Raw genomic sequence first — 27946 nt, forward strand, 5'->3', positions numbered from 1 at the left:
CTCACCTCTCTCCTACAAAAGCAAGGCAGCTTCCTACAGGGGAAGGGTCAGAGCTCAGCGGTAGAGCAATTGTCTCCCGCCTCTCCAGATGGGGCCAGGAGAGACCCCTGCCTGACACCTGGAGATTGGCACTGCTAGTCAGTGCCTAACTCAGTATAAAAGCAGTTTCCTATGTTACTTTCATTGGACCGCTGATGGGCCACCATGCTTTGGTGCTGGTCTGCCGTTGGCTGAGTTCTGCAAGCCTACCCAGTTGTTCTCAAACGGACCAGCACTTCCGCTTTGAGAAACACCAACACGCCTACACCCTTTAACAGTTGTTGTTTTTTTTGGGGGGGGGTTGGAAAGAAATCCACCTCACTGTCGTCATAATGTGCCCTAGTGAGAAGCAGACAAAGGTTTGTTGATGTATCTATTTCTGCCTCCCTGTGAAATCAGTTGTCTACGGCAGAAACTATATAACCATAATGAGAAGCAGTTGGGATTGTCCCCAGCCTTGATAATGGTGCTGATTTAAGCCACAGAAAGAGGTAATAACCAAGGGAGCCAGGGATCGTTTTGGTTTCATTCCTTTGCGCAAGAAAATATTTTCAGCCTCATTTAGAATGTCAGCCTCTATAAAGGCGATCCATACCTTCAGCGGGCGAGTGCTCAAGCAGGTAGACCCAGCACTGTGGACATTTTAATGTCACATGCTCCACTGATCCTCACTTACAAGGGAGGGTCCCATTTTTCGACACCTCTCCTGGGTAAATCACTGTCCCTTTTATACCCCCCTTTTTGTGGAAGGGGGAGTTTTGTTAGTGAGAGATGCTGTTCTTCAGCTTTCAGGCCCCCACCCTTGGCCCATGGTCTCTTAGGTGTTAAATTTCTGATTGCTGGGAGGCAGACAGATGCATCTAATGTCTAGTCCAGGTTGGTGTCAAGGTAGAGAAGGTGTAGAAAAAGGCAAGTGAAATGATCTGGTTTTTGTCTTTCTCTCATCACACCAGAACTCAGATTCATTCATAATGAAATTGATTAGCAGCAGTTTCCAGGCAGACAAAAGAAAATACTTCTTCTTAGAGCATACAGAACTGGACACTACAAGATCTCATCATCTTTTTATATTCTGCTTGATGCCAAAACAAGCTTCTGGGCCATTTTCAAAGTATAAAAAAGCTATTGTAAAGCATCCACTATAAAAATGCACAATAAAAACCATCCCATTGAAACATTAAAACATTGAACTATCTGTCATTAAAATCATGGCCAGTTTAAGCCCTATATCAGGTGGGGCGGGGGGGGGAGCGGCTTTGCCCCTCCAAATGTTGCTGAACTACAGCTCCCATCAGTCCATCTGATAGGGAAAGTGATATGTAGCACAGCAGCTAAGAGACCGAGTGACCAGCCAGGAAGTCCCTTCTGGCTTCTACCATGAAATTACTAACTAGGTGCTTTTAGTCTGGCTCCTCTGTCACAGCCTCAGCCCCCCACAAGCAGTATGGGGATAACAATACTGACCTACTTCACAGGCTGGTTGTTTGGCAGGGGTGGTTAAAGTGGGGCCCACTGACTGTTTTTGGACTACAAGTTGCATGGTCCCATATCTGTTGGTCACACTGTGCTGGACTTTGTGTGGTGCCACATTAGTGACCTCTGCGGCAAGGATTGCACATGGAACACTGACTGAAAACACTACAGAATATTACGAGCATTTATTGTGGGGAACATTTGGCCCCTCCAGATGTCACCGGAAGCCACTTCACCTTTTCATCCCTGGCTATTGGCCATGCTTGCTAGGGCTGATGAGAGTTGGACTTCAGCAACCTCTGGAGAGTTGGAGGTTGTCCTGCATAATTCACAAGAATGGAAGGGACCTAGTAGGCCATCAAATGCAGGAAATCCCTCTGCAGAAAATGCTCCACCAGCTGGGGGTTCAATAAGACTTTTCTCAAAGGAGAGTTCTCCACCTTCTGTGGCAGTTTGCATTCCACTGTTGAAAGGATGTGCCATCAGGAAACCCTTCTTTATCACCATTTGAACCTGCCACTTCACATCCTGCTCTCTGGATCAAAGGGAGACACATTTGCTCCATAATGTACATGACAGATAATAGAAGACAACCCCTTAATCATTTTCTCCCCAGCTCACTCAATCCTTCCTCATAGGACTTCCACAAGGAAGACCAGTGGTGACTGGCGCTCATTGGAGCTGGTAGGCTGGAATGCAGGGATCCCAACAGTAGGCGGTTCCAGAGATGACAGGCAGAGGCAACCCATTCAAATTTGTCTCCAGTCTCTTCCTCCCTGCTGAGTTCTACAAGGATGACACTGAGCCTGAGGAGGAGGTAATTAACAGATAGTGCTGCCACCTCCGTGCGCTGGTTACAAGGAAGAAGGTGGGCAAGCAGGGACTGGCTGAGAGTGTGGACTGCACAGTCCAGGGACACAGGCTGCAACAGCAGGAAGGGGGGGCTGATGCCCCTTGGGACTCGTAGGGCAGAGGGTAGGGAAGCCAATAGTGGCTGAGGTCAGAGGGCAACCCATATGATCAGGAGGACAGAGCAACTGCTCTGATGAAAGGCTACAGCATTAGGGACATTTCTTTTAGATAAAAGGCAAGTAAGAGGTGACATGATAGAAGTTCATAAAATGGTGCAAATCATGGAAAGAGTGGAGAGATAAAAGTTCTTCTTCCTCTCTCATAATGCTAGACATCATAGACATCCAGTGAAGCTGAATGTTGGAAGATTCAGGACAGATATGTGTGTGTGTGTGTGTGTGTGTGTGTGTGTAGAGTTAAACTATAGAACTCTGTCCCACAAGAGGCAGTGGTGGCCACCAACTAGGATGGCGTAAAAAGAGGAATGGACAAATTCATGAAGAAGTTTATCAATGGCTGCTAAGTACAATGGCTACACTCTGCCTCCACGGACAGAGGCAGTACTGCTTCTGAGTACCAGTTGCTGGAAACTGTAGGTGGGCAGAGTTGCTCGAGTTTGGGTCTTGCTTGTGGGTTTCCCAAAGGCATCAGGGCAGACACAATGAGAACAGGATGCTGAGTTCTACAAGGCACAACACCAAGATTAAGCAGGTGGAAGCTGACAGGCAGGGCCACCCCTTGAGTTAGTTGTAAGAAGGGAGGGAGGGAGGGGAGGGGAGGAGGAGGTGGGAATCAGCTGAGGGCAGACTGTGACTGGTGGGGCAGTGCCCCTCTTGCCCCAATGGGCACTGGGTCTGCTGGTGGAGCAATGGTGCAAGAAGCTGAAAGATTAAATTGTGCTCTTCTGAATGAGTCTGGAGAGGTTGCAGAAATTGTCCCAGAATGTCCCTTTCATTTGTGAAATGCTGGAAATTATATGCTGTCTGTCCAACATTCAGCAGAGAGGGAAGGGGAGTCTGTGCACCAGGAACAATAGAGGATGCGTCCTGAAGCAAAAACACACACACAGAGGGAGAGAGAGAGAGAGAGAGAGAGAGAGAGAGAGAGACGCGCACACACATATATATGAAGTATGAATAATATAAAGTACAAACATAGAAAAGCCATATTATGCCGACACAGTGACTGATTTTCCCTCCCAGCATCTATTATTGCTTTGGCTTCATCTTTACCTGAAATTAGTCATTTAGAATCCACACCTTCCCACCCCCCCTTTCTTTTTTATATGAGGAAGGGTGGAGGGAAGAAAATCATTGCACCAGCGGAATTATAAAAATTTAATATGCTCCCGGTAAAATGAAAAACGAGCGCTTACGATATTGTCTAACACTTTCAAATGTGTTTATTAATTCATGTTTTAAATCATAAGTTTCACTCGGCAACAGGAGCCGGCAATAAGCAAGTTTTAAAATATTAATGAATAAACAATAATTTCTCTATTGAAATATATAACATGCTTCTTTGAACAATGCAACACTGAGTAATAAATCAACGGCGGCAGAAAATTGCATTTCACATTTAATACAACTTGAACTCTGCCTCTCTCTCTCTCTCTCTCTCTCTCTCTCTCTCTCTCTCTTTTAAAAAAAGATATAAATGATATCTTTTTTGTTTAATTGGCGTCAGCTCAGATCTAGCAGATTGCTAATAAAATTCTGGATTTCCATATTTAATGATGCATATTCCCGTGACACCGGGTTTTATCAAGGGAGGGAAAAAAGGAGGGCAGCTTTTTAGTATCCTAATAGATAGCATTAATGGGTGATTGTCCATTGTGGAAAAACTCTTGCCTTGTTTAGCTGGATCATCGTTTAGATGCCTGGATCGAGGCCCCTGAGTTAGGAGAGCCCAAAACTCTCTAAGGGCAGAATGCACATTTAAAGCACATGGCTCCCCCCCCCCCGAAAAATAATAATAATCATGAGAACCATAGTCTCCCCTTTTACAGGGCTACCATTTGCAGCACCCTTAACAAACTACAGTTCCCAAGATTCTTTAAGGAGAATTCTTGTGTTTTAAATCTGCCTTGAATATGCTTTGAATGCACAGTATTGATCTGTCCTATATTACAGTCCTGTGCATAATTATCTGCAGGAAAAGCCCAATTGATACTTAGCTGAACTCACTACCAACTAAACATGTGTCAGACTGCACTGTTAGCTTTATCTCTCTCTCTCTCTTTTTAAAAAAAGGAAACACAGGATGTATTGGGAGGACTTTTCAGTGTGGGGAGGGAGGAAAGAGACACAGTTTCTCTCTCTCAGACCCCTAAAGCCTTCTTATCAAGTACTACAAGGTATAGAGGGATGCGGGTGGCACTGTGGTCTAAACTACCGAGCCTCTTAGGCTTGCCGACCAGCGGTTTGAATCCCTGCGATGGGGTGAGCTCCCGTTGCTCTGTCCCAGCTCCTGCCAAACTAGCAGTTCGAAAGCACACCAAGGCAAGTAGATAAATAGGGGAGGTAAATGGTGTTTCCGTGTGCTCTGGTTTCCGTCACAGTGTCCCGTTGCGGCAGAAGCAGTTTAGTCATGCTGGCCACATGACCCGGAAAGCTGTCTGTGGTCAAACGCTGGGCTCCCTCAGCCTGAAAGCGAGAAGAGCACCGCAACCCCATAGTCGCCTTTGACTGGACTTAACTGTCCAGGGGTCTTTTTCCTTTACCTTTACAAGGTTTAGTGCTAGCTACCAGCAGAGCATTCCATATGAACACATGAAGCTATATTGAGTTAGACCATTGGCCTATCAAGCTCAGTACTGTTTACTCTGACTGGTAGCAACTTTCTAGAGTTTCAGGCATGGGATGTTCCCAGCCATACCTGGAAATGTCGGGGATTGAACCCGGGACCTTCTGCATGCATGATGTTCTGCCACTGTTTTCTGACATCTTTCTGTTTTTATGTTGATCTGTTTTTATGTTGTTTGTAAACCACTTAAAGGTAAAGGGACCCCTGACTGCTAGGTCCAGTCGCGGACGACTCTGGGGTTGCGGCACTCATCTCGCTTTACTGGCTGAGGGAGCCGGCGTACAGCTTCCAGGTCATGTGGCCAGCATGACTAAGCCGCTTCTGGTGAACCAGAGCAGCGCACGGAAACACTGTTTACCTTCCCGCCAGAGCAGTTCCTAATTATCTACATGCACTTTGACGTGCTTTCAAACTGCTAGGTTGGCAGGAGTTGGGACCGAGCAATGGGAGCTCACCCCATCGCGGGGATTCGAACCACCGACCTTCTGATCAGGAAGCCCTAGGCTCTGTGGTTTAAACCACAGTGCCACCCGCGTGGTCTAATTTATAATATATAAAATACTAAGTGGCATAGACAATTTTAAGAATATGATTTCAGCTTGCAGGGAGGGGAGTTGTTTGTTTTTTATGTATGGGAGCACTTTGAAATGTGATCCCTGGCCCCTGTCTGAAATTCCATTGTCTCGGGACAGTTAGATCTCACGATGCTGCATGTATAGATCTAGTTTGAATTTAGAAACACCCACCACCACTCCGTCCAAAAAATTCCTTTTGGGGAAGAGGCAAACATGGAAGGTACAGAGGCGCAGCAAATAGTGATGCATGTATCTTTTAAGAACATGAGAAGCACCTGCTGTATCAGGACAATCCCGTTCAGGACCCAACAACTGGCATTCAGAGGCATTGCTGCCTTTGACTGTGAAAGCAGCCTTCTCCTCCATGAATGTGTACAATCCTATTTTAAAACCACCCAAACTGGTGGCCATCATTGCCTCCTTCATGCCATGCATAATTTTATAAACTTCTATCGTGTTATCTCTCACTCACCCTTTCACTAAACTAAAAAGTTCCAAATGCAGCAACCTTTCCACATAAGGGATTTGCTCCATCCTCTTGAAGGCCTCTGAACAACAGCAAAAACTGCACCAGCGTGATTTCCAAATGAGCTTGTGAGTTGACTTTGCAGGGTCATCTGCCATCAGAGAGGACCTTTACACCAGGAGAAGGAAGAGGGTGCACCATATCATGCACAGAGACACAGACACACGTTCAAACAGACACACACATGCATTTACACCCCAACCAGCCCCAACTGACGAATGAAATTAATTGCTTTTAATTGCTCACGTAAAGCAGGCATGCTTAAATTTGTTGCCATGGGAGGGTTTTGTCAGCCTCAAATAAATTAATCCTTTTTATTATGTTGCCGACAGGCTGGTGATCAAAATAGGCTTTGATACAGATTTTTTTGGAGGGGGGGGGTATCACCTAGGAGGAAGCTGAGAAGCTTGAACTTTTGCGTTGTTCTGTCCCTCTCCTGCCCCCGCTAGTGCTGCTGGAGGCAAGAACTTCATCTACAAATGGCATTCACTTCAGAACCTGCTGAAGAGCGAGGCTGGGGAATTTGATGAGGATGTGAAAAGGAGAGACTTTGTTTTTTCGAAGAGAAGTTTCACTACGAAACTTTTGGCCCAAACTCAAGTTCCCAAAGCAAAAGAGAGAGAAGAGAGACTTTCACACCTTGGTCACTACATTGTATATTTTAAGCACATTTAAAGCATGTGGTTTCCCCAGAGAATTCTGGGAACTGCAGTTTGTTAAGGGCATTGGGAACTGTAGTTCTGTGGGAGGCAGTAAATTATAGTTCCCATGATTATTTGAGGGGGGAGCCATGTGTCTTAAATGTGCTTAAGTGCATGGCAGGTGTGGGGAACATTTGGCCCTGCCAATGTTACAGAACTGCAAGTCCTATCATCCCTGGTCATTGGTCATGTTTGCTGAGGATGATGGGAGTTGTAGTTCAGCAATATCTGGACAGCCAAAGGTTCTCCACAGCTGGTGAAACAGAAATATCTTATTGCAGAAGGGGGAATACCTTATTTTGGGGGAAGCAGGCCAATGCAGCAAGGGACATAGCTCAGTGGTAGAGGATTTGTCTACCATGCAGAAGATCCTTGGTTCAATATCTGACATCTTTCAGTGAGGCTCAAAAAGAGAAACCCTGGGGACAGACTGCCAGTCAGGTAGACCAGTTGGCCTGACTCAGTGTAAGGCTGAGTACATACTACACATTTAAAGCACCTTTAAAGTACATCCTCCTAAAGAATCTTGGGAACTGAAGTTTGTCCCTTGCAGTTCTACACTGCCCAGCACCATTAAGAAATTACAGTTCCCATGATTCTTGGGAGTGGGGAAATGTGCATTCAATGTCCTTTAAATGCATGCTGAGTTCACAGCCTTAAGCAAGTTCCTACGTTATGGGGAAATACTGTACATACCTTCAGGTATCCCATTGGTGCTGGCTCATTTATGCTATCTCCTCCTCCTTTGCCTAGGCTGCGCTTTATTCTGATTGGCTGCGATGACCCGCATGATTTCATTTACCAGCACCTGTCATATATTAATATCAGGCATAGTACAATGATGTCACCGATGATGAAGAAGAAGAAGAAGAAGAGTTTGGATTTGATATCCCGCCTTTCCCTCCCCTTAAGGAGTCTCAAAGCGGCTAATGTTCTCCTTTCCGTTCCTCCCCCATAACAAACACTCTGTGAGGTGAGTGGGGCTGAGAGACTTCAGAGAAGTGTGACTAGCCCAAGGTCACCCAGCAGCTGCATGTGGAGGAGCGGAGACACGAACCCGGTTCACCAGATTATGAGTCTACCGCTCTTAACCACTACACCACACTGGCTCTCTGCCACAGCATGAAGGAATGGTGCCATGGACAGAAGTTGAAGAAGGAAAGTGGCAAAGTGAATCTGTTCACACGGGGAAAAAGAGGCTCAGAACAGGTAGGAACTTTCTGATGTCTCTCAAAAAATGTGCAGGATGAGGTAGAGCTGGGGTGGGGGGAGTCAAAAAATGACAATGAAAGTGATCAGTGGGTTGGAGCAACTCCCCTATAAAGGTTATGACATTTGGGGCTTTGTAGTTCAGAAAAAGGCAAGTAGGAGATGAAGGAACATGATAGAGCTGTATAAAATTATGCAGAATGTAGAGACAGTAGTTAGGAAGAAGTTTTTCTCCCTCTCTCCTAATACTAGGACCAGGGGCCATCCAAGGGAGCTGAACGGTGAGAGATCCAGAACAGCCCAAAGAAGGTACTTCTTCATAACACAGAGTTAAGCAGAGTTAATCTATGGAACTCACTTCCCTAAGACATAGTGACAGTCAGCAACTTAGATGGCCTTCAAAGAGGATTGGACAAATTCATGAAGGGGAAGGCTATCAATGGCTACCAGTCAAAATTACTCACTCAGCTTGCAAGCAGGACATGCTCATCTACAGCCTCCTTGTCCCCAGCAGCTGGGACAGAGATGCTACCTCTGAACAATTGCTGCTGACAACAATGGCTATGTTCTCCCTCTGCTGTTGGAGGCAATGTATCTCTGAATACCAGTTGCTGGAATCACAAATGGGAAGAGTGCTGTTGTGCTCATGTGCTGCTTATGGGTTTCCCATTGGCGCATCTGGTTTGCCTTAATGAGAATTGGATGCTGCACTGGAGGACCTTTTGGGTCTGCTTCAGCAGGGCTCTTAGGTTCTTAAATCATTACAGGCAAGTCCTAACCCACAGCCGTTCTCCTTAACCAGACTTCTCACTTATGCATGCAACGTCCCTTCTTTCCTTCTTTCTTTCTCATAATATATTCTATTTCTCGTTTGCATTGAACCAAAAACAAAACACAAACCCCAGCAGTCCAATGCAGAAACAGGAAGCAGATCACAACTCCCTTGAGACTACTACAGCACACCCTTCCCCTCGCTTGCTGAGTTTATCCTTAACCATTGTTATCGGTGCTCTGTATGGCATGGAGATAGATAAAGCCCCTGAGAACTAATGGCTCCTTTTCCTTCACAGTCCATGGAACAGGAACATTAAAGTTAATGAAATAAAATAAAATAGGCTGATCTGTGAATGATTCTCTTCCTTTTAAAATAAAATAAAAAATTATATCCCTCATCAAAATCTAGAAACCTCTTCAGTTACATAGGTCCAAGCCTGAATTCTATGTTATTTCATTAAAAAAAAAAATCTCATGCTCTCCCCCTAAAACTTATATACTGGTAGTTCTCCTCCTATCATAGAATCATAGAACTGTGGAGTTAGAAGGGACCCCAAGGGCCATCTAGTCCAACCCTCTGCAAAGCAGGAATCACCTTCCTGTTATCCTCAAAACAATTGTGTGTGGTAGGTTAATAAATTTCCCAAGATCACCCAGTGAGCTTCTACTCCAGCATCCTGTTCTCACATTGGCCAACCAATCATGGGAAGCCTGCAAGCAGCAGCTGAACACAACAGAACTTCTCCTCGCTTGTGATACCCATCAACTGGCATCCAGAGGCACAGCGGAAGGAGAAAATAGCTGTCCAAGGCGTGGTGTGTAGGAGGACTAATTCACTCCCAAATAGAATAGGGTTTGTGTCTAACATTAGTCGTATTCAGTGTAGACCCAATTAAATTAATGGACATGACTAACTTACGTCTGTCTATCTGTTTCGATGGGTTTACTCTGAGTAGGATTTCAGTTGCAGGCAACCCTTGTAATTAGCACAGTATTAGATACTAGAATCACTGCTGTTAAAAAGAGACTTGGGCTGGAGGAAAAACTTGTTCCGTGTGGTGATGCATGGTTTCATAATATTCAAATAACAGTTTAAAAAAACACAGGCACACAGAGAAGTCTGTGGGATAGTTTCTCCTGCAATTTCCAAAGATTTCAGAAGCCCAAGCTGTAGTAACTCGGAGCAGGGCTTTTAGTGTGGCTGCTCCTGTTCTGTGAATATCATTCCTGTCAAGATAAGCACCTCCTACCTGCACTTTCCAGGAACAATTTAAGACATTTTTTGTCCCCACAGGCTTTCTCAACTGTATAAATGGGTCTCTGCAGTGAGTGCTCCACTTGTCCAGGTACTACTCTTGTCTTAAATGTATTTGTTGTATTTGTGTTTTTAAACTGTTTTTGACTCTCTTGTGTGTAAATTGTTTTGAGGCGGCACCTTAGAGGGTGATTTATTAATAATAATAATAATAATAATAATAATATGTTTCTAAATGGTAGAGAAAGAAACGGAACTAAACATGGCCAGCAATCCTAGCCAACTACAGACTTGAGCATGGGGCTTCATGGGGATCCATGGATGAAATCCCTCCCTGAAGCCAGAAATTGCTTTTGATGCAGACTGTACAATGCTCCTGCTCCCTTTCACAGACCTAGTCCTTACATAAGCCATTATCACTCAATTAGGGTAGGAGCCTGTCTCTGGCAGAGTACAGCTGCCGGCTAAGGATGCACAAAGCCATCAGGAAGACTTACTTTAAATGCTGGTGCTTACAGTAAACCTTTCTGATGTGTGACTGACCACTTTGTTATTATTATTATTGTTACTATTATTATTTGCTGAATGCTGGGAGAAGAGCAAGGAGAAAGAAGCAGCGCTTATCACTCACCAGACAGCAACATCCCCCACCCCCACCCCCCACCCTGCTTCATGTTATAAGGAAGCCCCTTAATTATGCCTACTGGGCAGAGGGGCCATGCCAAGGGCTGCCCAAAAGGTTGTTGATGGCCCTTCAGTGAACCTCATCACCGTGTGACAGGGTTTTGCCTGTGGCCAGGCAAGCTGTGATCAAGATGAGGGACATCTTTTGTGCCCGTTCAATTATGCCGCCCTCACTTCCCACTGACACGCTTTACATTGGAAACAGGATTTCTGCAGAATTATAGTATTAAGCCAGGCACGTGCGGGGAGGCAAAGAGATCCATTAAGCCAGGCGAGGGTTGTCTCGCCGCATTTCTCCGGCACGCACAGGGGACTTATCCATGGACGGCGCTTTCTCCCTTCGGCCTGGGTTTTATTTATTAATTGGCAACTAGCGTTTCACAGCAGAGCGAGCAAAAAGCAACGGTTACTTGCAGGAAATGTGGTGGTGGAGGAAGGAGACCGGTCCCTTTCTAAGGCTGATGGGGGAAAAGGTGCAAGTGGTAGCTTGTGATAAAAGATTGTTGTGATGAATGTAGGCTTGTTTTGGACATTGAAGAAGATGAATTGTGTTTGTTCGCTGTTTGGGTTGTGTTTTTCTTCTCCCTGGCTTAATAGTGGGGGGGGGGGAGAGAGACACTTTACAAAATAACTTAGTACAAGGGTCATTGATAAGGGAAACTGACCCAAAAGCTAATTGAATCATGCAAATCATTAGTTACCTAGCACACCTCTGAGTTTATACAGCAGATCACAACAGGAATACAATTGTCTAGCTGTTCCCCTACAAGACATAAGGTGAATGATGGCAAGAGGTCTCTCTCTTTTTCTCTGCTCTAAAAATATATTAAAGGCTGGATTGTTTTCTTACTGAACAACAGTATGCAGGATTTATATGTTTACTAAAAGGCCACTGGCCACACGTGATCCTCTGTTAATTTGATTGCCCGAAAGGCTATTTCCTGAAGATATACCAAATAGGCTATTACCTGGCACTGACCTTTGGGTATTATTCATCAACATTTAAAAATTAGCAGTTTTACAAAGACAGAAATAAAGAGGTTTGCAAAAGAACAAAACACAACATGGTATGTCTTTTAAGAGAATTACCATTGTATTTGCAGAGATAATATTCCAAAAGTTAATGTCAAGTGAAGGCAGTAATGAAAAGAATGGACATCTTTAAAAGTCATTTTCTGAATGTGATGTCAGCACCAATTTGGGAAAAGTGACACCATCAAGCTACATTGGGTTGTATCCATCTAAGTTCTGCCTAATCAGAGTAGATCCACTGAAATCAATGGAGCCAAGTGAGTCATTTTCAATGGGTCTACTCTGAGTAGGACTAGCATTGGATACATATCAATAGTGACAAACCTCCCAATTCTGCTCAAAATCTTGTCAACCACACCAGAGGTTAGATAACTTGAAAAAGCAACAGATACTGTAAGTAATTAAAATAAATTAATTCTGCATGACTTGCCTCCTCCTATTCCTAAACTACATTCTGCCTTTATGGCAAAGTATGAATGGCAAAATGGGACACAGGTGGCGCTGTGATCTAAACAACTGAGCTTAGGGCTTGCCAATCAGAAGGTCGACAGTTCAAATCCCTGCAACGGGGTGAGCTCCCGTTGCTCGGTCCCAGCTCCTGTCAACCTAGCAGTTCAAAAGCACGTCAAAGTGCAAGTAGATAAATAGGTACCGCTCCGGCGGGAAGGTAAACGGTGTTTCCATGTGCTGCTCTGGTTTTGACAGAAGTGGCTTAGTCATGCTCGCCACATGACTCGGAAAAACTGTCCGTGGACGCAGACAAACACCGGCTCCCTCAGCCTGTAAAGCGAGATGAGTGCTGCAACCCCAGAGTCGTTCGTGACTGGACTTAATTACCAGGGGTCCTTTACCTTTTACCTTTATGAATGGCAAAACTTGTGGTCCATTTTTACATTAACGAAAAGGTATGGGAGTTGCTCCAGTAGTGGTCAAATGTGGGAATTCCCATAGCAAGGGCCTTGAATGTACAGTGGTACCTCTAGTTATGAACTTAACTCGTTCTGGAGGTCCGTTCTTAACCTCAAACTGTTCTTAACTAGAGGCGTGCTTTCGCTAATGGGGCCCCTTGCTGCCACTGTGCCGCCGGCACACGATTTCCGTTCTCATCCTGGGACAAAGTTCTCAACTCGAGGTAACTCTTCCAGGCCAGCGGAGTTTGTAACCTGAAGCGTTTGTAACTTGAGGTACCACTGTAGTATGGAATTGAGGGGGTGGGGTGCAGAGGTGAAATACATGTGAATGTGACATTGATACATTCACATTATCACACCCTAGGACAGAACTTTCCAAACTTTTCATGTTGGTGACACACTTTTTGCAACAGAGTAATTCAGTTTTACTTGAAAACTGGAGGTTAAACTAATCCCTTTCCAGCCCCGGGAGAAGCATGGGGAGCATTCACGCAACACACCTACACACTGCAGCCGACACACAATTTGGAAAGCTCTGCCCTAGGACAATGTTTCCCAAACTTCTTTTCCCCATGAACCAGTTGAAAATTGCTGAAGGCCTTGGTGGACCACTCAGTGCTTTCTTCCTGTTGTAGAATTTGTAACACACTGTGCTAGTACTGTATCATTTTAATTGTATTTTGTTGCTTCTTTTATTTACTTATATTGTGTTTTATTGTATTACAATTTGCATTCCATATAATTCACACTGAAACACAATATAAGAAATAAAAGCAACAAAACTACATTTTAAAATCATTATAATGATTTAACGTTGCCATGGCATGAACCACCTGAATGAAGCTCATGGACAGCTGATGGTCTGTAGACCACAGCCTGGGAACCCCTGTCCTAAGAGCAATGTGTCTGTAACATTAAGAAACAGCGATTAGTTGTACACAGCTCAGTTTCTATTGCCTTGAGAAAAGTGAAAGGATACACAAATCTTTTCCTTTAAAACAGGTGTTGCTGAACCCCAACTCCCATCAGCTCCAGCCCGCATGGCCAATGGTCAGGGATGACAGGAGTTAGGAGTCCAGCAAAATTTAGAGGGCTCTCCACCTGCCTGTCTTCAAGAACTGTTTGGGCTCCTGCCTCAATTCATCTGTGCCAGTCCCTAACACTGCCAACTCCATCTTCTGCTGGCCAAATCAGGAAGAAAATGACGTCCACATTTTCAGTCATGAAAGCAAAAAGTTTATTCATGGTTCGAAACTACATAGAACTACCACAAGGAAGACTCTTCAATTCAGGGTGTAATCCAGTTAGAAAGTAACACGAAACGGTTTAATACATTAGAATCACTGCCACAAATTATTATTTTTTTCATTGAGTCGATCAGTTTCAGAATCGCATACCATACAAAAGAGAGAAGAAAAAGAAAAAAGAAAAGAAAGAGCTCCCAACCCACCCACCCCTGCCCCCAATAATACAGGGTGAAATATACAGTACTGAATACTGAAACTTGTCTGCTTTACAATCCATTATTCGTTTTTTCCCTCTTTTTCTTTTGCGTGAATTAGTATAGTAACAAGATGAAGAACATTCAAAATGTTTCTCTGTATTTACAAACAGTTTTACTGTTCTGTGTCAAATGTAAAGACCCAATGTTTCCACTTCAAAGCTTTTTTCTTTTCTTTTTTTTAAATTGTTTTTGAAAGTTGCCAATGCAACCTGGATTTTAAAAAATGTTGTTGTTGTTATTATTTAAAAGATTACAATGTACATTACATTTAATGAAGGGAAACAAAGAGTTAATTACAAGATGCAAGGGGGAAATTGATATAGGAAAAATCATTTTAAAAAAGGAGACGAACTACAGCGTGAGTATTGTTTAGAGGTAGTAGTGAGCACTCTAAGCTAAAGAACATGTTTCTATTGGTTCGTATGAGTTCGCATGAGGTAATAAAGCTGTGTTTTGATTGGTGAAATGTATAAATACTCTTTTGCTACACTATATACAACACTCAGGAGAATGGTGCCCGTTTGGCCTCTTTGCTGCCACTGAGGAACAGTGGCAAAACCCGGGGCAGATGCGCTCAGCACCCGGCTCATACTGTACAACCCAGTGGCTTGGCTTTTTGCAAAAAAAAACTGAGCAGCGAGCATCTCCATCTCCTGTGGATCATCTGTGCCTGCTGATGACCAACATATGGAGAGGCTTTGCACCATAGTGGACGTTAAAGAAGGGTTAAAAAGAATCAGCATACTAAGCTACTTTGCTAACAGTGGATCCCAACAAAAGCTAAGAAATGATGATGGAAGCTCCAAAAGCAAACAAAATAAAACCCTATAACACAACTGCCTTTGAAATAAGGGTGACTGAGCAAAATATATCTCCACTCTAGAAGAGATATGAAGAAAAAGAAAGGAAGATTGGACACAATCAGCATCTGAATTTCCACTCCAGCTCTCACTGGAAGTTCGGTTTAGGTGAGGTTACCCACAGCCTGGTTCTGCTGCTTGAGGTTAATCTTAAGAACAGTTCTTACTTATTACCCTTAAGGCCAAGAGGCTAGCAACTGGTAGGCCATCCTTTGGGGGGGGGAGGAGAAAGTTGATAATAAATTATTTTTGCAAAATAGTTACAGGGTTACAAACAATGCTAAATCTTGGCCTACTTGGATAAAGTGCTTGGTGGTTGCTGCTGTTGTTTTTATTTTCATGGTGTGAATGTGCGCATCTTTGTGATATTTTAGGTACATATACAAATGATTTAAGATACCTTAGAAAAAAAAACCCACACACAACACATTTATCGAGTTCTCTGGAAATGACAAGGTTTTACAGTAAAGCCAACAGTGGTTGGCTACAAAAAACAATAACATTTCCTTGCTAGGTCTTCTTTTCCTTCTGGGATTCTGAATGCACCTACAGGAAGGCATCTCAGCTCAGGGTGAACGAAAAGTGTTGTGAGGAGATTAGTTAGAGGTATCAGAGTGCACACTGCCCGGGCCTTCTGTTGGGGAGGTCACAGAAGATGGAGTGGTTGCGTCCTGCCAGCCTCCATTTGCCTGCAGAGGGGGAAGAAAACATGTAATTGAAAAGACACCATCAGGCATATTAGCACTGCCACCGGCAAGCCCAGTGTTCCATGTGGGGCAGCCTCTGAATTGATCTGGATGCTTCAACAACGGCAGGATGCCATGGTCACCAGTGTTGGACAGATTCCCTTGTATATTACTGGTTTTAGAACAGCTACACAGGTTGCCAGTTTGAGGTCCAGTTTCAAGTGCTGTTTTTATCTATACAGCTTTGGTTCTGATAATCTTGGGTTACAAACACTTCGGGTTACAGACTCTGCTAACCCGGAAGTAGTACCTCGGGTTAGGAACTTTACCTCAGGATGAGAACAGAAATCGTGTTTCAGCGGCGTAGCGGGTCCCATTAGCTAAAGTGGCACCTCAGGTTAAGAAAGGTTTCAGGTTGAGAACGGACCTCCGGAACAAATTAAGTTCGTAACCAGTGTATCTGCTCCGAGTGGGTGGGGCAACCCAGTCAGATAGGCAAGGTATAAGTAATAAATTATTATACATTATAATATATTTCCTACTGTATGACCCTCCCCCTAGCATTTGAGCAATTCTGAGTAGACCTTATTCCATGTTCCAATGCAGAGGGCAGGTTGGCTTCTATGAAGAGCAAGGCTTTCTTTGCGGCAGTTCCTCCAATGTTTTGAAACCCTCTCCTGACAGAAGGTTACACAAACTCCTTCACCTGTCCTTTCAGAGTTCTCAAGTAATAAGTAGTGCTTTTTAACTAGTTCAGTAACAATCTGGAGTTAGTGGGTGTGAAATGAGGTGGTCAAGTCTGCAAATGACACATTATTCAAGGTGTCAAAAACAAAACCAGGTCATCCCAAAGAACATACCCAAATGATGACAAATGATGAAATGTGCTTTAATTGAATAAGTGTAAAGTGATGCAAACAATGATGAAAAAGTGATGCCAAAATAATAATAATAATAATAATAATAATAATAATAATAATAATAATAATATCAACCTCCTCACAGTGACTGACCAAGAAAAGGATTCTGGGATTATGGTGGACAGCGCAATTCATACGGTGACCCAGTGTGCAATGGGTGTGGAAAATGTGACTTTTATGCTAGACAGTTTTAGAAAAGTGATAGAAAATAACACTGCCAATATCATAATGCCAACAAAGAAATTCATGGTTCTATTGTGTAGTTCTGATTGGCAGGAGATTCAGGACAGACAAAAGAAAGCAGTTATTCATGCAGTGTATAGCTGAACTCTGGAATTTGCCCTTTGAAGATGTGGTGAAGGCCACAACCTAGGTGACTTTGAAGGGGGACTGGACAAATTAATCACAGATACAGCTATCAATGGCTACTAGACATGATGGCCACACAATACCTTCAAGACTAGAGGCAGAAAGCCTCTGAATACCAGCTGGCTAGGGAACAATGGCGGGAGACTGCTTTGTGCTCATGTCCTGCTTGTGAGAATGGAAGGATGGACTGGGCCACCAGCCCAAGACGTTATGGCATTTGAGGCATATCACAAAATTGTGACCACCCCCTCCAGGGAACAAGGGGTGTGTGAAGATCTACATAGGGAACAAGAGTGGGAGGAAACCAACAACGCCTCCTATTCACCAAGAGGCAGCAGCAGCAGCAGCAGGTGTTGTATTCCTTGGAGGCTGGATCTGCTGCCCCTGTGGATCCTGCCATCTGAGGCAGTCACCTCACCTTCCCCTCATGGGTGGGCTGGCCTTGCTTCTAGCAAAGCCCTTCTTCTGTTCACATGATCCTATACACATGGTTTATTGAGATTGTTTCATATGGGTTTTGGGAGGGGATTTGATTTGTCAATTGGTTGCTGTTTTTTATTGTTTTATCCTGTAAAACACTATGAAGTTTTATGAACAGCAACTCGCCATCCAAGGGCTCCCCCTTGCTATGCACCAACCACCTGTCCCCCATTCCCAGGCAACACGAGGCCAAGGGAGCTCAACACTTGACCCCAGATACTTCCAGGTATGCACTAGACATTCTTGATTTCCACTTCTCAACACCAGGTCTCTTGCCAGATCAACACCTTCCCCAACATTTCAGATTTTCCAGAGTGGCATGCTTGCTACTAGGGCTGCTCATTGGGTGTTTTCTCCACCCATGGACAGTGGAGAAAAATATCACTGAGCCATGCTGGTAGGAGCAACAAGCAGAAGTGTTCGTTAGGTGAGAACAGGCCCGAGTTGGCACTACAGAATGCGTACTGAGAAACACAGCACTGTAAGGCATATGGTCTACTATGGAAGTGACAATAGACCACTGCTCACTGGAACACAAAGGGATTGTGTTTATTACTAACAAGGTGTCCCATTGGGTTAAAGACCTGCCTGATAGCTGTGAGCCAAATCATTCCTGGGCTGGCTCCAGGCTGGGCAACCAAGCCTCCTACAATTACAGTCACGCTGTGCCAAGCAAAGGCTGACGAACACGATCTTATAGTAAAAGCTTTTGTTCAATTTTTTTTGAAAAAGGAGGGGCCAAATCAGAATTAGATAAGATTTTGAATCTTACAAATGGTTATTGTTGTTTTCTGCAAAAAGGAATTTGCTTCTGAAACTAAAGATTCCTGTCTCTTCTCTCACAACCACAATTGCTTCAGACAAACTAGGAGGCAGAATTGAGTCTTTTGTGTTTGTAACTCTGGCCTGTGGAATTCAGAAGGTGTTTAGGCACATTCTCTTTAAGAAAATTCTCCCCTTTCCCTGCTCTAGGCTTGCTCTCCCCCCCCTGCCCCACTACCCCCCCCAGGCCCAGGTTCTGGCTCCCTGCCTATTCCAGATGTTGAGCAATGGGTGTGTGCACAGTGTCCAATTCAACAAGGCCCTGGGCTTAGCCAGTGACCCAAGGCTCTTCTAGCAATGTAACTATATAAAAGGGGGGGGGGGAGAGAGAAGAGAGAAGGGGAGAAACTCTAACACAGTTGGATCTTAATTTCATTTTTAAAAGTCTTCCTTCTGGGCACATGTCAGAGCCATTTACAAGGCCAGTTGAGACAAGTCCTGAGCTTCCCTCCAACCGCAATAATCTTTGCGCAAAAGCCAGGAGGGCGGGAGGAGAAGCAGAAGCAAGCACCCTATTCTGATCTATTTTCCAATTACCCACAAACAGAATTCCTCCCCGCTCTCCCTTTCGGATGCTGCTTCCTGTCTTGGGCTGCTGCTGGCCCCCCAACGCATTAGACCTGCATCAGCAATAACAGTGCTCAGAAACAAATTCGCCTTCTGTCTCGGCCCATCGAGGCAATTGCTGAAATCAATGTCTGATCAGATTTCTGCTGTGGCAGACAGCTTGTCGCTACATATTTTTATGTCAGTCAAGAAGAGGGAGGCGCAGGCCTCGTGAGTTGGGGGGACGCTGAGTGGAAGTGACGGGCGCAGGCCTTACTGGCGCTTTCTGGAGTAAGGCAGGCTGACTCCGAGCGCTCCCGGCACATGATAGCCTTTGCAGGGATCTCTTCCTATGCCCAATACACCTCCCCACCAAACAGGAAAGGTTAGAGCATGGGTACGTTGTTGGCAATATGGCCTTCCACCAAAGCAAGTGGCAGAAGAACCATTGCTCCACTCTGTCAATAATACCTTCCTGTGCAGAACATGGAGAAAAGAGCAGTAGCAAAAACCCACCCACACATCACAAGCTTGTGAAGGTAAAAGGCACCCTCTGCTTACTCTTCCTGCCTCTCTTTTAGTGTGTTTAAATTTTCGTTTTTATCTTCCCTCCCAACGTTTGTAAATCTACTTAAGAGAAGAGAGGAAACTCTCATGCAGATACTAGTCTAAAGATATTCCATCTGAAGTAAACATCATTCCCTCTTTATCCAAATTTATAAACAACAAATGTACAATATTTTTACTCGCCTTGGCAGCTGGGGGAGAGGTTGTCAGCTAGCATTTATCCTTCCTCTCTCTCTCTCTCTCTCTCCCCCCCCCCAAATAAATTAATCCTTACTCTGGTGGTTTGAGATTATGCACTGTATAATACAACAGTGCCTTATCAGACCTCATCAGTGAAGATGGAATTCATGTCTGTAAAATGCTGCAGGCAATCAGGGTTTCATATTTTATCATGTTGATAAGGATATCGCAAATTCTCTGAAGCATTTCAAAACACTTAAATGAAAAAGGGAGAAATGTGACTAAAAGGCTTTTTATATGGTTTGTTGTGGGTTATTATGAGTTATTTATAAACCCCCAAAAAGAAAGATTTGACATTTCAAATGGAAAAAGATTTGAGTATTTAATGGGACTTCTCTCCCCCCCCCAATTGAATGTCTTCAATCACATTTTAAATCATTAATATTTACTCTTGTGGCAAGTGGAAGACTGGGGAGAGAGAGAGAGTGGGGAGAGAAAAGGCCTCTGAATCTCTCTCAGGCTATATAGTATTTTATAGACATCACTTCCATGCCTTCATAGCCTGGCTTATTGTTTGCAGGTTCTGTTGCTGCCTCATCAACCATTCTTTCACAGCGCCAAGGTGTGTATTCACAGCTGTGCACTGGTGCTGAAGATGTGAGAATGTGCTTGTTTACCATATGATTGCCAAAGGATGCTTTTTATTCACAGGTAAAGCTTGAATAATTCACAAAACCACCCAAAGGATGGTGAGTCGTATTTATATAGTGCTTCACACATCCAGGGGTGCCCCCAAAGCAATAACAGTGATAAAATACAAAAATAAATAAATAATAAATTTATTTACTTATGGAAAAGCTGAACGTGAAAGTGCTCATTAAAGGAAAAGTAACCTAAAACAGTGTAAGATGTCCACACAGACCCTCCAGGCAGGATGAGCACCAGTAGCCACCAAAAGCCGTAGAGCAGACGCACCTTCTTCTTACAGTGGTGTGTTCCCTTGTTGTGTTCATTCTCCAGGTTGCCCTGGGAATGTGACCAAGATCTCCTTTGTGAGTTCTACACAATTGCTCCCATACCACTGCATGTAGGCTTAAAGGCTTCTGACCATGTGGTTGGTTTTTGATGTAATCTACTTGTCATGCAAGTAAGGGGTCTCCCGGGAGGCCAGAGATCACTTGTATGGTTAGCAAACATGAGAGTTAGGATGAAATCATGTAGGCAAGAAGTCATTGCACATACCCAGTGTGTTGTGGGACCAAATACACAGCAGCGGCATACATACCACTAAAGGTAAGAGTAAAAGGGAACTTCAATCTGCCTCTCAAAACTATAATAATCTTGGCTTTAGAATTCTACCTCCATGAACTTGGTAGGGCTGAATGCATCTGACCAAGTCCATCCAATCCTGCCTCTGCGTGGGGGGACACAGTCCATTCTGTTGATTCCCATGCAGACTTACAGTGGTACCCCATGTTACGCACGCGATCCGTTCTGGATCGCGCTACGTAACACGGGCATGCTTAACACGAACGCCCCCCCCCCAAAAAAAACCCTGGAAGTTCGCATGTTTTTGTCCTTCTGCGCATGTGCGAAGTGCGCAGAACGCTTCTGCGCACCTGCACATCGCACGCGCTCCGGGGAGGACTTCCGGGTTGCGGAGGGCCGTAAGTTGAATGTACGCAACATGGAGCGTACGCAACTCGAGGTATTAGGATAATAATAATATTAGGATAATTCCATAAAATCTTTAAAACATTGTATGCAGAATTGCAAATTTTATGTTGCAAACTACCTGTGATCTTTGGATGAAGAGTGCTATATAAATGTAATCAATAATGATGATGATGATGATGATGATGATGATAAAATTGATTAAATAAATTTTAAGAAGTTATGTAGGCAGGTTCTACATACTAAGTGATTTGTAGGCTGTGTTTTGTTTGTTTTGCTTTCCTCTTAGTTAATAGGGTCAAGCTAAGAGCAGCTTTGAAGCACAGCACCTCCAACACACCAGTGCTGCAGGCAGTGGCATGCAGTATAATTTTCTATAAGTGAACAGTTAGGGCCAGAGGCGCCAGCTTGTGAGGGTGATTGGGAAGATGTCATGATGTCGATCAAGTGAGCATTGTGCCTCCCTCCCTAAGCCAGAAGCTTCCTTGGCTTTGGGAAGGAGGCACCAGGGCTCTGACAGGATGTTGGAGCTCTCTTGCCTCATTCCCAAAGTTGAGTGAGCTTTGGGAAGGTGGAGGGAGGGCTACTGGACTCGTTGGAGCATTGAGCTTCCCAGGCTTTGGGAAAGAGGCACCAGGGGAATATTTAGGGGACTAGCCTAGTCCCCCTAGTAGTCCACTGACTGCACATCACTGGCTGTAAGGGGTGGCCGCATGTTGCCACCTGCGTCACTGTATGCACAATGGCATACTCAAAGGGACCTTATGTAGTAGAAAAGATGGCCTGCCCCAGCGGTACATGGGGAAGCCTTGCCCACCCCCATGCAATGTTTCTTTGTAAGTACAATTACATCAGAAGTGATGTGTGGCTGCTAATGTAACAACAAATGTCTCACAACAAATGAAACTGATCTGTAGAAAATGTAACTTGAAAAAAGAAGTGATGTGCAGCTGCTCCCTACAGTATATAAAAAGGCATTTTTACCCAGCCCAGTGGAGGTGCTGCAGTTAAGAAAAAATATAAAGGAACTCATAGACCACCTTGTCAGTAGAGCCTCAACTTACAGATTGTAACAGTGCTTTGAAAGGTTCATAGAGCTGTGGACTAAACCACAAAGCTATGCCCCACTCCCAGTATTGCTTGAAAGTTTGCTCCAAACTGTGGCGTGAATAAAACCCTCCCCCCATCCCCAGAGCACAGGGTTTTGGACCTGTAGGTGGCTTTAGAACTCTACTCCTGCAGGGGACTTGGACAAATAATTCACTCTTCCTCAACTTTGTGTCACATACAGAAGGTCAACACTCTTGCATCCTGCAATAGTCCACAAGAACTGCAACTGCTGAGATTATCAACGTACACTTCAATGGGCTGCACCAATTCAGACTGGTGGGAAGGGCTTACATGACAGAATGCTCATTTTTATCCCTCAAGTATTTGCTTTACATAGAAAACTAGAATGTCAGTGAGAAAGTTAGGCTATAACACCTCATTCTGACTTCTAGTTTTTTATGTGCAGGGAATGTTCAGAGGAACATCAACCATGCAAGCCCCTACCTGCGACCTGAAGAGGTATAGCCCAGACCCAGGTTTTCCATCTTGGTGTCAACGAAGTTAAAGACTGCATGTTCTGTACTCACAGTCCGGGAAGGGGATTAGAACCCCCACCTCATCCAAAATCATGCCCTGAAAAGGTGAGGAAGTCCACCCTTTTACTCCATGAGAAATAAGTGGGGAAAAGAAAAAGAGAAAGAGATTAAATGATACAGAACGGAAACTACCTTTTAGTAAGCAGCCCTTGGTTTTTTAACTGAAACATGGTATAATAGGGACTTGACTGAACAGCACTTTTTATATCATACAGGATTAAAATTGCTACATAAATAATTAATAACCATGACTCAATGGTGCCACCCATAAGCCCTAGATTTAGCTCAATCCAGTCACATCCTTTCTGTTAATGAATAACAAGGACAAACAACTTTTATGAAGAAAATTATAGCCTTCTAGGAAATGCTACAATGGATTCATTATCATCGATTTGAAGGGCAGGCTGACCCCCTTGGGTGAGAGAAATTGATCCATGGGAATTTCCCCCAGAGTGTATTAAGCCAAACCCACTAACTTGTCCTAGTTTCCCATTTGATTCTCTTATTTAGCCTGCTTTTCTACAGGTATAAGAAAGCAGGGAAGGAACTCAGATGCACACCATCCGCACGGGATCTCTACTTGTGTGCCTGATTCACATTTTGACGTCTTTGCCAAAGACTCCACAAAGGTGGAATGGATAGATCACATGACAGCCTTACACACTTCAGGAATGGGCGCTATAGGCCTATACCTTTACCATCTCTTACCAAATTCATATTGAAATTTCCATCTGCTGATTTTTTACATCCTCTCGGCTAAACACTACTCTGCACACACATTCATCCCTCTAGGTTTACGGTAATTTATTTGTTACCTTTGTATCCTGGCTTTCTATCAAAATGGCACTCAAGGTGACTAAAAACAGTAACATAAAAAGTAAAAACGAAAGCATGTACATGAAAACATATGTAGAAGCAAATGCACGTTTGCAGTGGCTGAGTCAGCTAATGAAGCCTGAAGTGTGTTTGAAGAAGAACAAGCAGAAGGTCCAGTTACAGGTAGGTAGCCGTGTTGGTATGATGTAGTCGAAACAAAATAAAAATAAAAAAAATCCTTCCAGTAGCACCTTAGGAACCAACTACAGTAAGTTAGTTCTTGGTATGAGCTTTCGTGTGCATGCACACTTCTTCAGAAAAGTGCCTAGATAGGCCTTTCTTGGCAAGGAGCTCCATAGCTTATTAGTTATTTGATTATATACTGCCTTTCTACCATGGCTGCTAGAAACAGACTCAGAGAACCAGAGAATTGTAAAGTTGGAAGGGACCATGAGGACCATCTAGTCCAGCCCCCTGCAGTGCAGGAATCTTGTGCCCAGCATGGTACTCAAACCCTGGGATTAACGGTCTCATGCATGAACGCTTGAGCTACCCCAGCCTTATGAGTTCAGGTGTTGGTTGTACATAACAAATGGCCCCTTGAAGATCTTAAAACCTGTTTTGGGGAAACACTGTCTTTCAGAAAATGCAAGTAGCATAGGTTTGTAGGTAAGAGTCAGCACTTTGAATTGTGTCCGAGATACAGACTGGCAACCAGTGAAGCTCTTGGTACATGGGATACATGTTCTGTAGGTTTCTCTAATGCTTCAAACCTGTAAATAAAATGTATGACCACAGAGAAGACCATGACAAAAGAAAAGAGGAAGTTATAGGAGCTAGAGCCAGGTTGGGGGTGGGGTGAGGGGAGGTCCTAGCAAAGTGCCCTGGGGTGACTTCTCCATCCATGCTGGTGGCCTTGGCCACTTGTTTGCCCACCCAGCTCTGGGCTTAACTGGGGGCAGCAGCTACAGCTGGAAAACCATCTGCCATTTTAATTTTCCCACAGATAGCCAAGGGATCAGGCAGGTAGAAAGTTCAAACAGCACCCAAGGTGAGCAGTGCCAGGTGTTTGGATCTCAGCAGCTGCTCATGGATGCTAGGCACTGCTGCTTTCCCTAAAAACAGTGCTTCCAACAAAGTAAACCTTTTGAAAGTAATGGACCCAATGAATGTTCATTTGTTTCAATGAGTCTAGTTGCATAGTTGAATGCAATCAATTTTCTGTTACCTAGCATCATCTTGCACAGGGTAGCATTCTTGTTTGTATCACCAAGAGGAGGCTTGGAAAGAACTTTTCATCTCACTGGGACAAGGAGCTTCCTCTCCCAGAGAGCCCTTGTGTCCCCCACACTATGAAGCTCAAGTTCGCAGCATAGGAAAATAGCATTAACAAGTGCTGCAATAATACATGTATCAGTGACTCCATTTGCCCAATACAGTACTATGCATGTCCCTCTCCAAACAACTGTTGCCAATGGTACTCACATTTAAATTATGTGGACTGTACAGCGAATTTCCTCCCAAGCCATCACTGTATCCTCCCGTCTGATTGATAACATGACGCAGTGTATCCACCTGCAAGGGCAGATGAGCAAACAAGAATAATCTCATCATTCAAAAAAAAAAAAAAAAAGTATCTACCAGCATACTAACACTTAAAATTCAAAATTATTTATAACATGGAAAAGAATGGGGCGGGGGTTGATGGTGATGTGAGAGAGAGAGTTTCACAGAAAGACGAGCCTATCAATCTAGGGCAAGTGGCACATGTTTGTATGATAACTGAACACACATGCTAGGAAAACACACATAAAGAGGCACAACTTTCGTCAGGAGGGTATGTAGCGTACCATAGATTTCCTTTGGGATCCGCAGTGCAAGCCCTGTGTCCCTACCATATCCAAAACAAGTTGCAGAGCCATCCTCAAGACTAAAATTGATGCCCTTCATAAGGCAAAGGGCTTGGCTCAGGATGAGCTGCTACTGCATGTCCTGGCATTACTCTCTACTGCTGATTCCTTTAAACTGGCAGCACAGTTCTGAGAATTATGGACAGTATAAGAAGGTAAAGTGCAGGGTACTGGAGCAGGGAATTTGCAACCTGACCATATTTACTGCTTCAGGGTGGTTTACAGAACTAGGGGGGGGGGGGGCAGGCAGAATGTTCAGTTTGGTGAGATGGCAGGAGGAGTTTGCTTTGGCACATGACAAGATTTTTCAGGATAACAGCTAGGGGTTGCTAAGGCCCAGCAAGAGAGGGGGAACTGGTGATTTACAGGCAACAGCAGTGCCAATGAAGGGATCTGGGGAGGAGAACTGCAAAATGAACAAGGTTATTCATTTTAGACACCAAAGACTACCTCCCACCTCCCCCAACTGGCCATTTCTTTGTGGAAAACGTATGTTGCCCCTAGGTGCCTACTGCGTGGGGACATTTGACCCTATCTAACACCCCTTGTTTAAACACTACTGCACCAAAAACGGGGGGGGGGATCCAAATGGTGTCCTGCAATCTAGATAAATTATGTCTTTGAAGCTCATGTGCATATGCTCATATGGCACACATTATTTCTACTTCTGCTAGCCAAGTTAGAGGACCAGACTGTATTCAGAGCACTGAAACAGTATCCCTTAAACTAACAAAGACCTCTTAGTTCAGTAAGCATCTTGTGTTGCTTTTTATTGTCAGTGTCTTAAGGGCTAGATTAGCTTTCTGCTTTTTTTCTTTACATTAAACGAATGCTAAGATTATATCAAGGGATTTCATAGCCAATTTTTTTACAGTGCCAGACTTTTGGTCATGCGCCATTGCAGAAAATACACAGACCTGGAGGTCCTAGATGGACAGGTTAATCTTGCTTGAAAGAGACTAGAATGACAACTGAGAACACAATGCATTTAAACACACACACACACACACACACACACACACACACAGCTGAGCTATATCAGTTTTTGAAATTAGAATATGTAACAAAGGGAGATTCCATAAACAAAGCAAAAAAAAAAGTCACAATAAATAAAAGCTTTAGCGTTGATAGCCAAACAACACACCCAACCCAACGCCATGAGCTCAAGCCAGAGCCGAACTGCATTCACAAAGCTTGAAAAGTTTCAGATTGGGGAGAGGGAGGAAGCCAGCTCTTTTCATTGGCAAGATTCAGTGCTGAGAGAAGCCAACATTGATTAATTTTTGTAATAAATTGGAAGGCCCAATTAAAAGGTGGAAATTGTTGTTGGATTGTTTTTGTTTGTTTGCCTTTTATTTTTATCCTCTTTTAAAATAAAGCCCAAACCATACCCTGCTAAAAAGGCCATAATCGGGGGGGAGGGGCGTTTTTCTCCTACCTGTGATTGCACATTGGCTCCGACTTGGGACCCCTGGTAAGAATCCCCATTCAGACTCTGCATGTTCATGAACATGTCCCCAGAATTAGGGAGGTTAAAAGAACCTGAAGAACCTGGAAAGGAAAGAGTTAAGTAGCTGAATAAAAGAGAGTGGCAAACATCACATGTCTACCCCAAAAGACCTCCAAAAAGACAAGGGGAATAAGGAGGATGAGAGAGGAGAGGAGAGGAGAGGAGAGGAGAGGAGAGGAGAGGAGAGGAGAGGAGAGGAGAGGAGAGGAGAGGAGAGGAGAGGAGGAAATCCTTTGCAGAGAATGACACTCCATAAAATCAAAGAGGGCCACAGACTAACAGAGATCAACACAAATGACTCAAATGAATTTCATGAAGCAGCATATAATGTACCCCAGGTATTTTTGGACCCTTTAGATAAAAACAAAAACAAATGGGGCAAGATTTATGAAAGTCATAGAGCTGTTAAAATCCTAAAGTTCTTGATGGTCCTTTAAAAAAGAAACACTCAAGGATATCTTGAATATTTTACATTCTCTACTTAAAATAATAGTACCTTTCTTGAGCTACACCTACAGACTCTGTCTTCTACCATATTATGTATCAGATATAAACATGCACTAGTATCCCAATTGCTCGGAATCTGAATAAGATAGAGAATTTAATTCATTATGTACTGA

The 27946-nt window shown here is 43.9% G+C and overlaps 1 protein-coding gene across 8 annotated transcripts in view; it reads right to left on the minus strand.

Annotated features, from left to right (window-relative positions):
• Positions 1-14056: 14056 nt before the first annotated feature.
• PBX3 (PBX homeobox 3) overlaps positions 14057-27946 on the minus strand; it is a 235531-nt gene continuing 221641 nt past the window's right edge. For 7 of the 8 annotated variants that reach the window (XM_033137526.1, XM_033137522.1, XM_033137523.1 and 4 more), the window contains 3 exons: positions 27255-27367; positions 25392-25481; positions 14057-15889 (listed from right to left, as the gene is read on the minus strand). In XM_033137526.1, coding sequence (XP_032993417.1) covers positions 15797-15889; positions 25392-25481; positions 27255-27367 — 296 coding nt within the window. In that variant the 3' untranslated portion in view covers positions 14057-15796. The remainder of the gene's footprint in view (positions 15890-25391; positions 25482-27254; positions 27368-27946) is intronic. The other variant, XM_033137527.1, reaches the window with a different exon arrangement.

Source organism: Lacerta agilis, chromosome Z (assembly GCF_009819535.1).
Source record: "Lacerta agilis isolate rLacAgi1 chromosome Z, rLacAgi1.pri, whole genome shotgun sequence".
NCBI lineage: Eukaryota > Metazoa > Chordata > Lepidosauria > Squamata > Lacertidae > Lacerta > Lacerta agilis.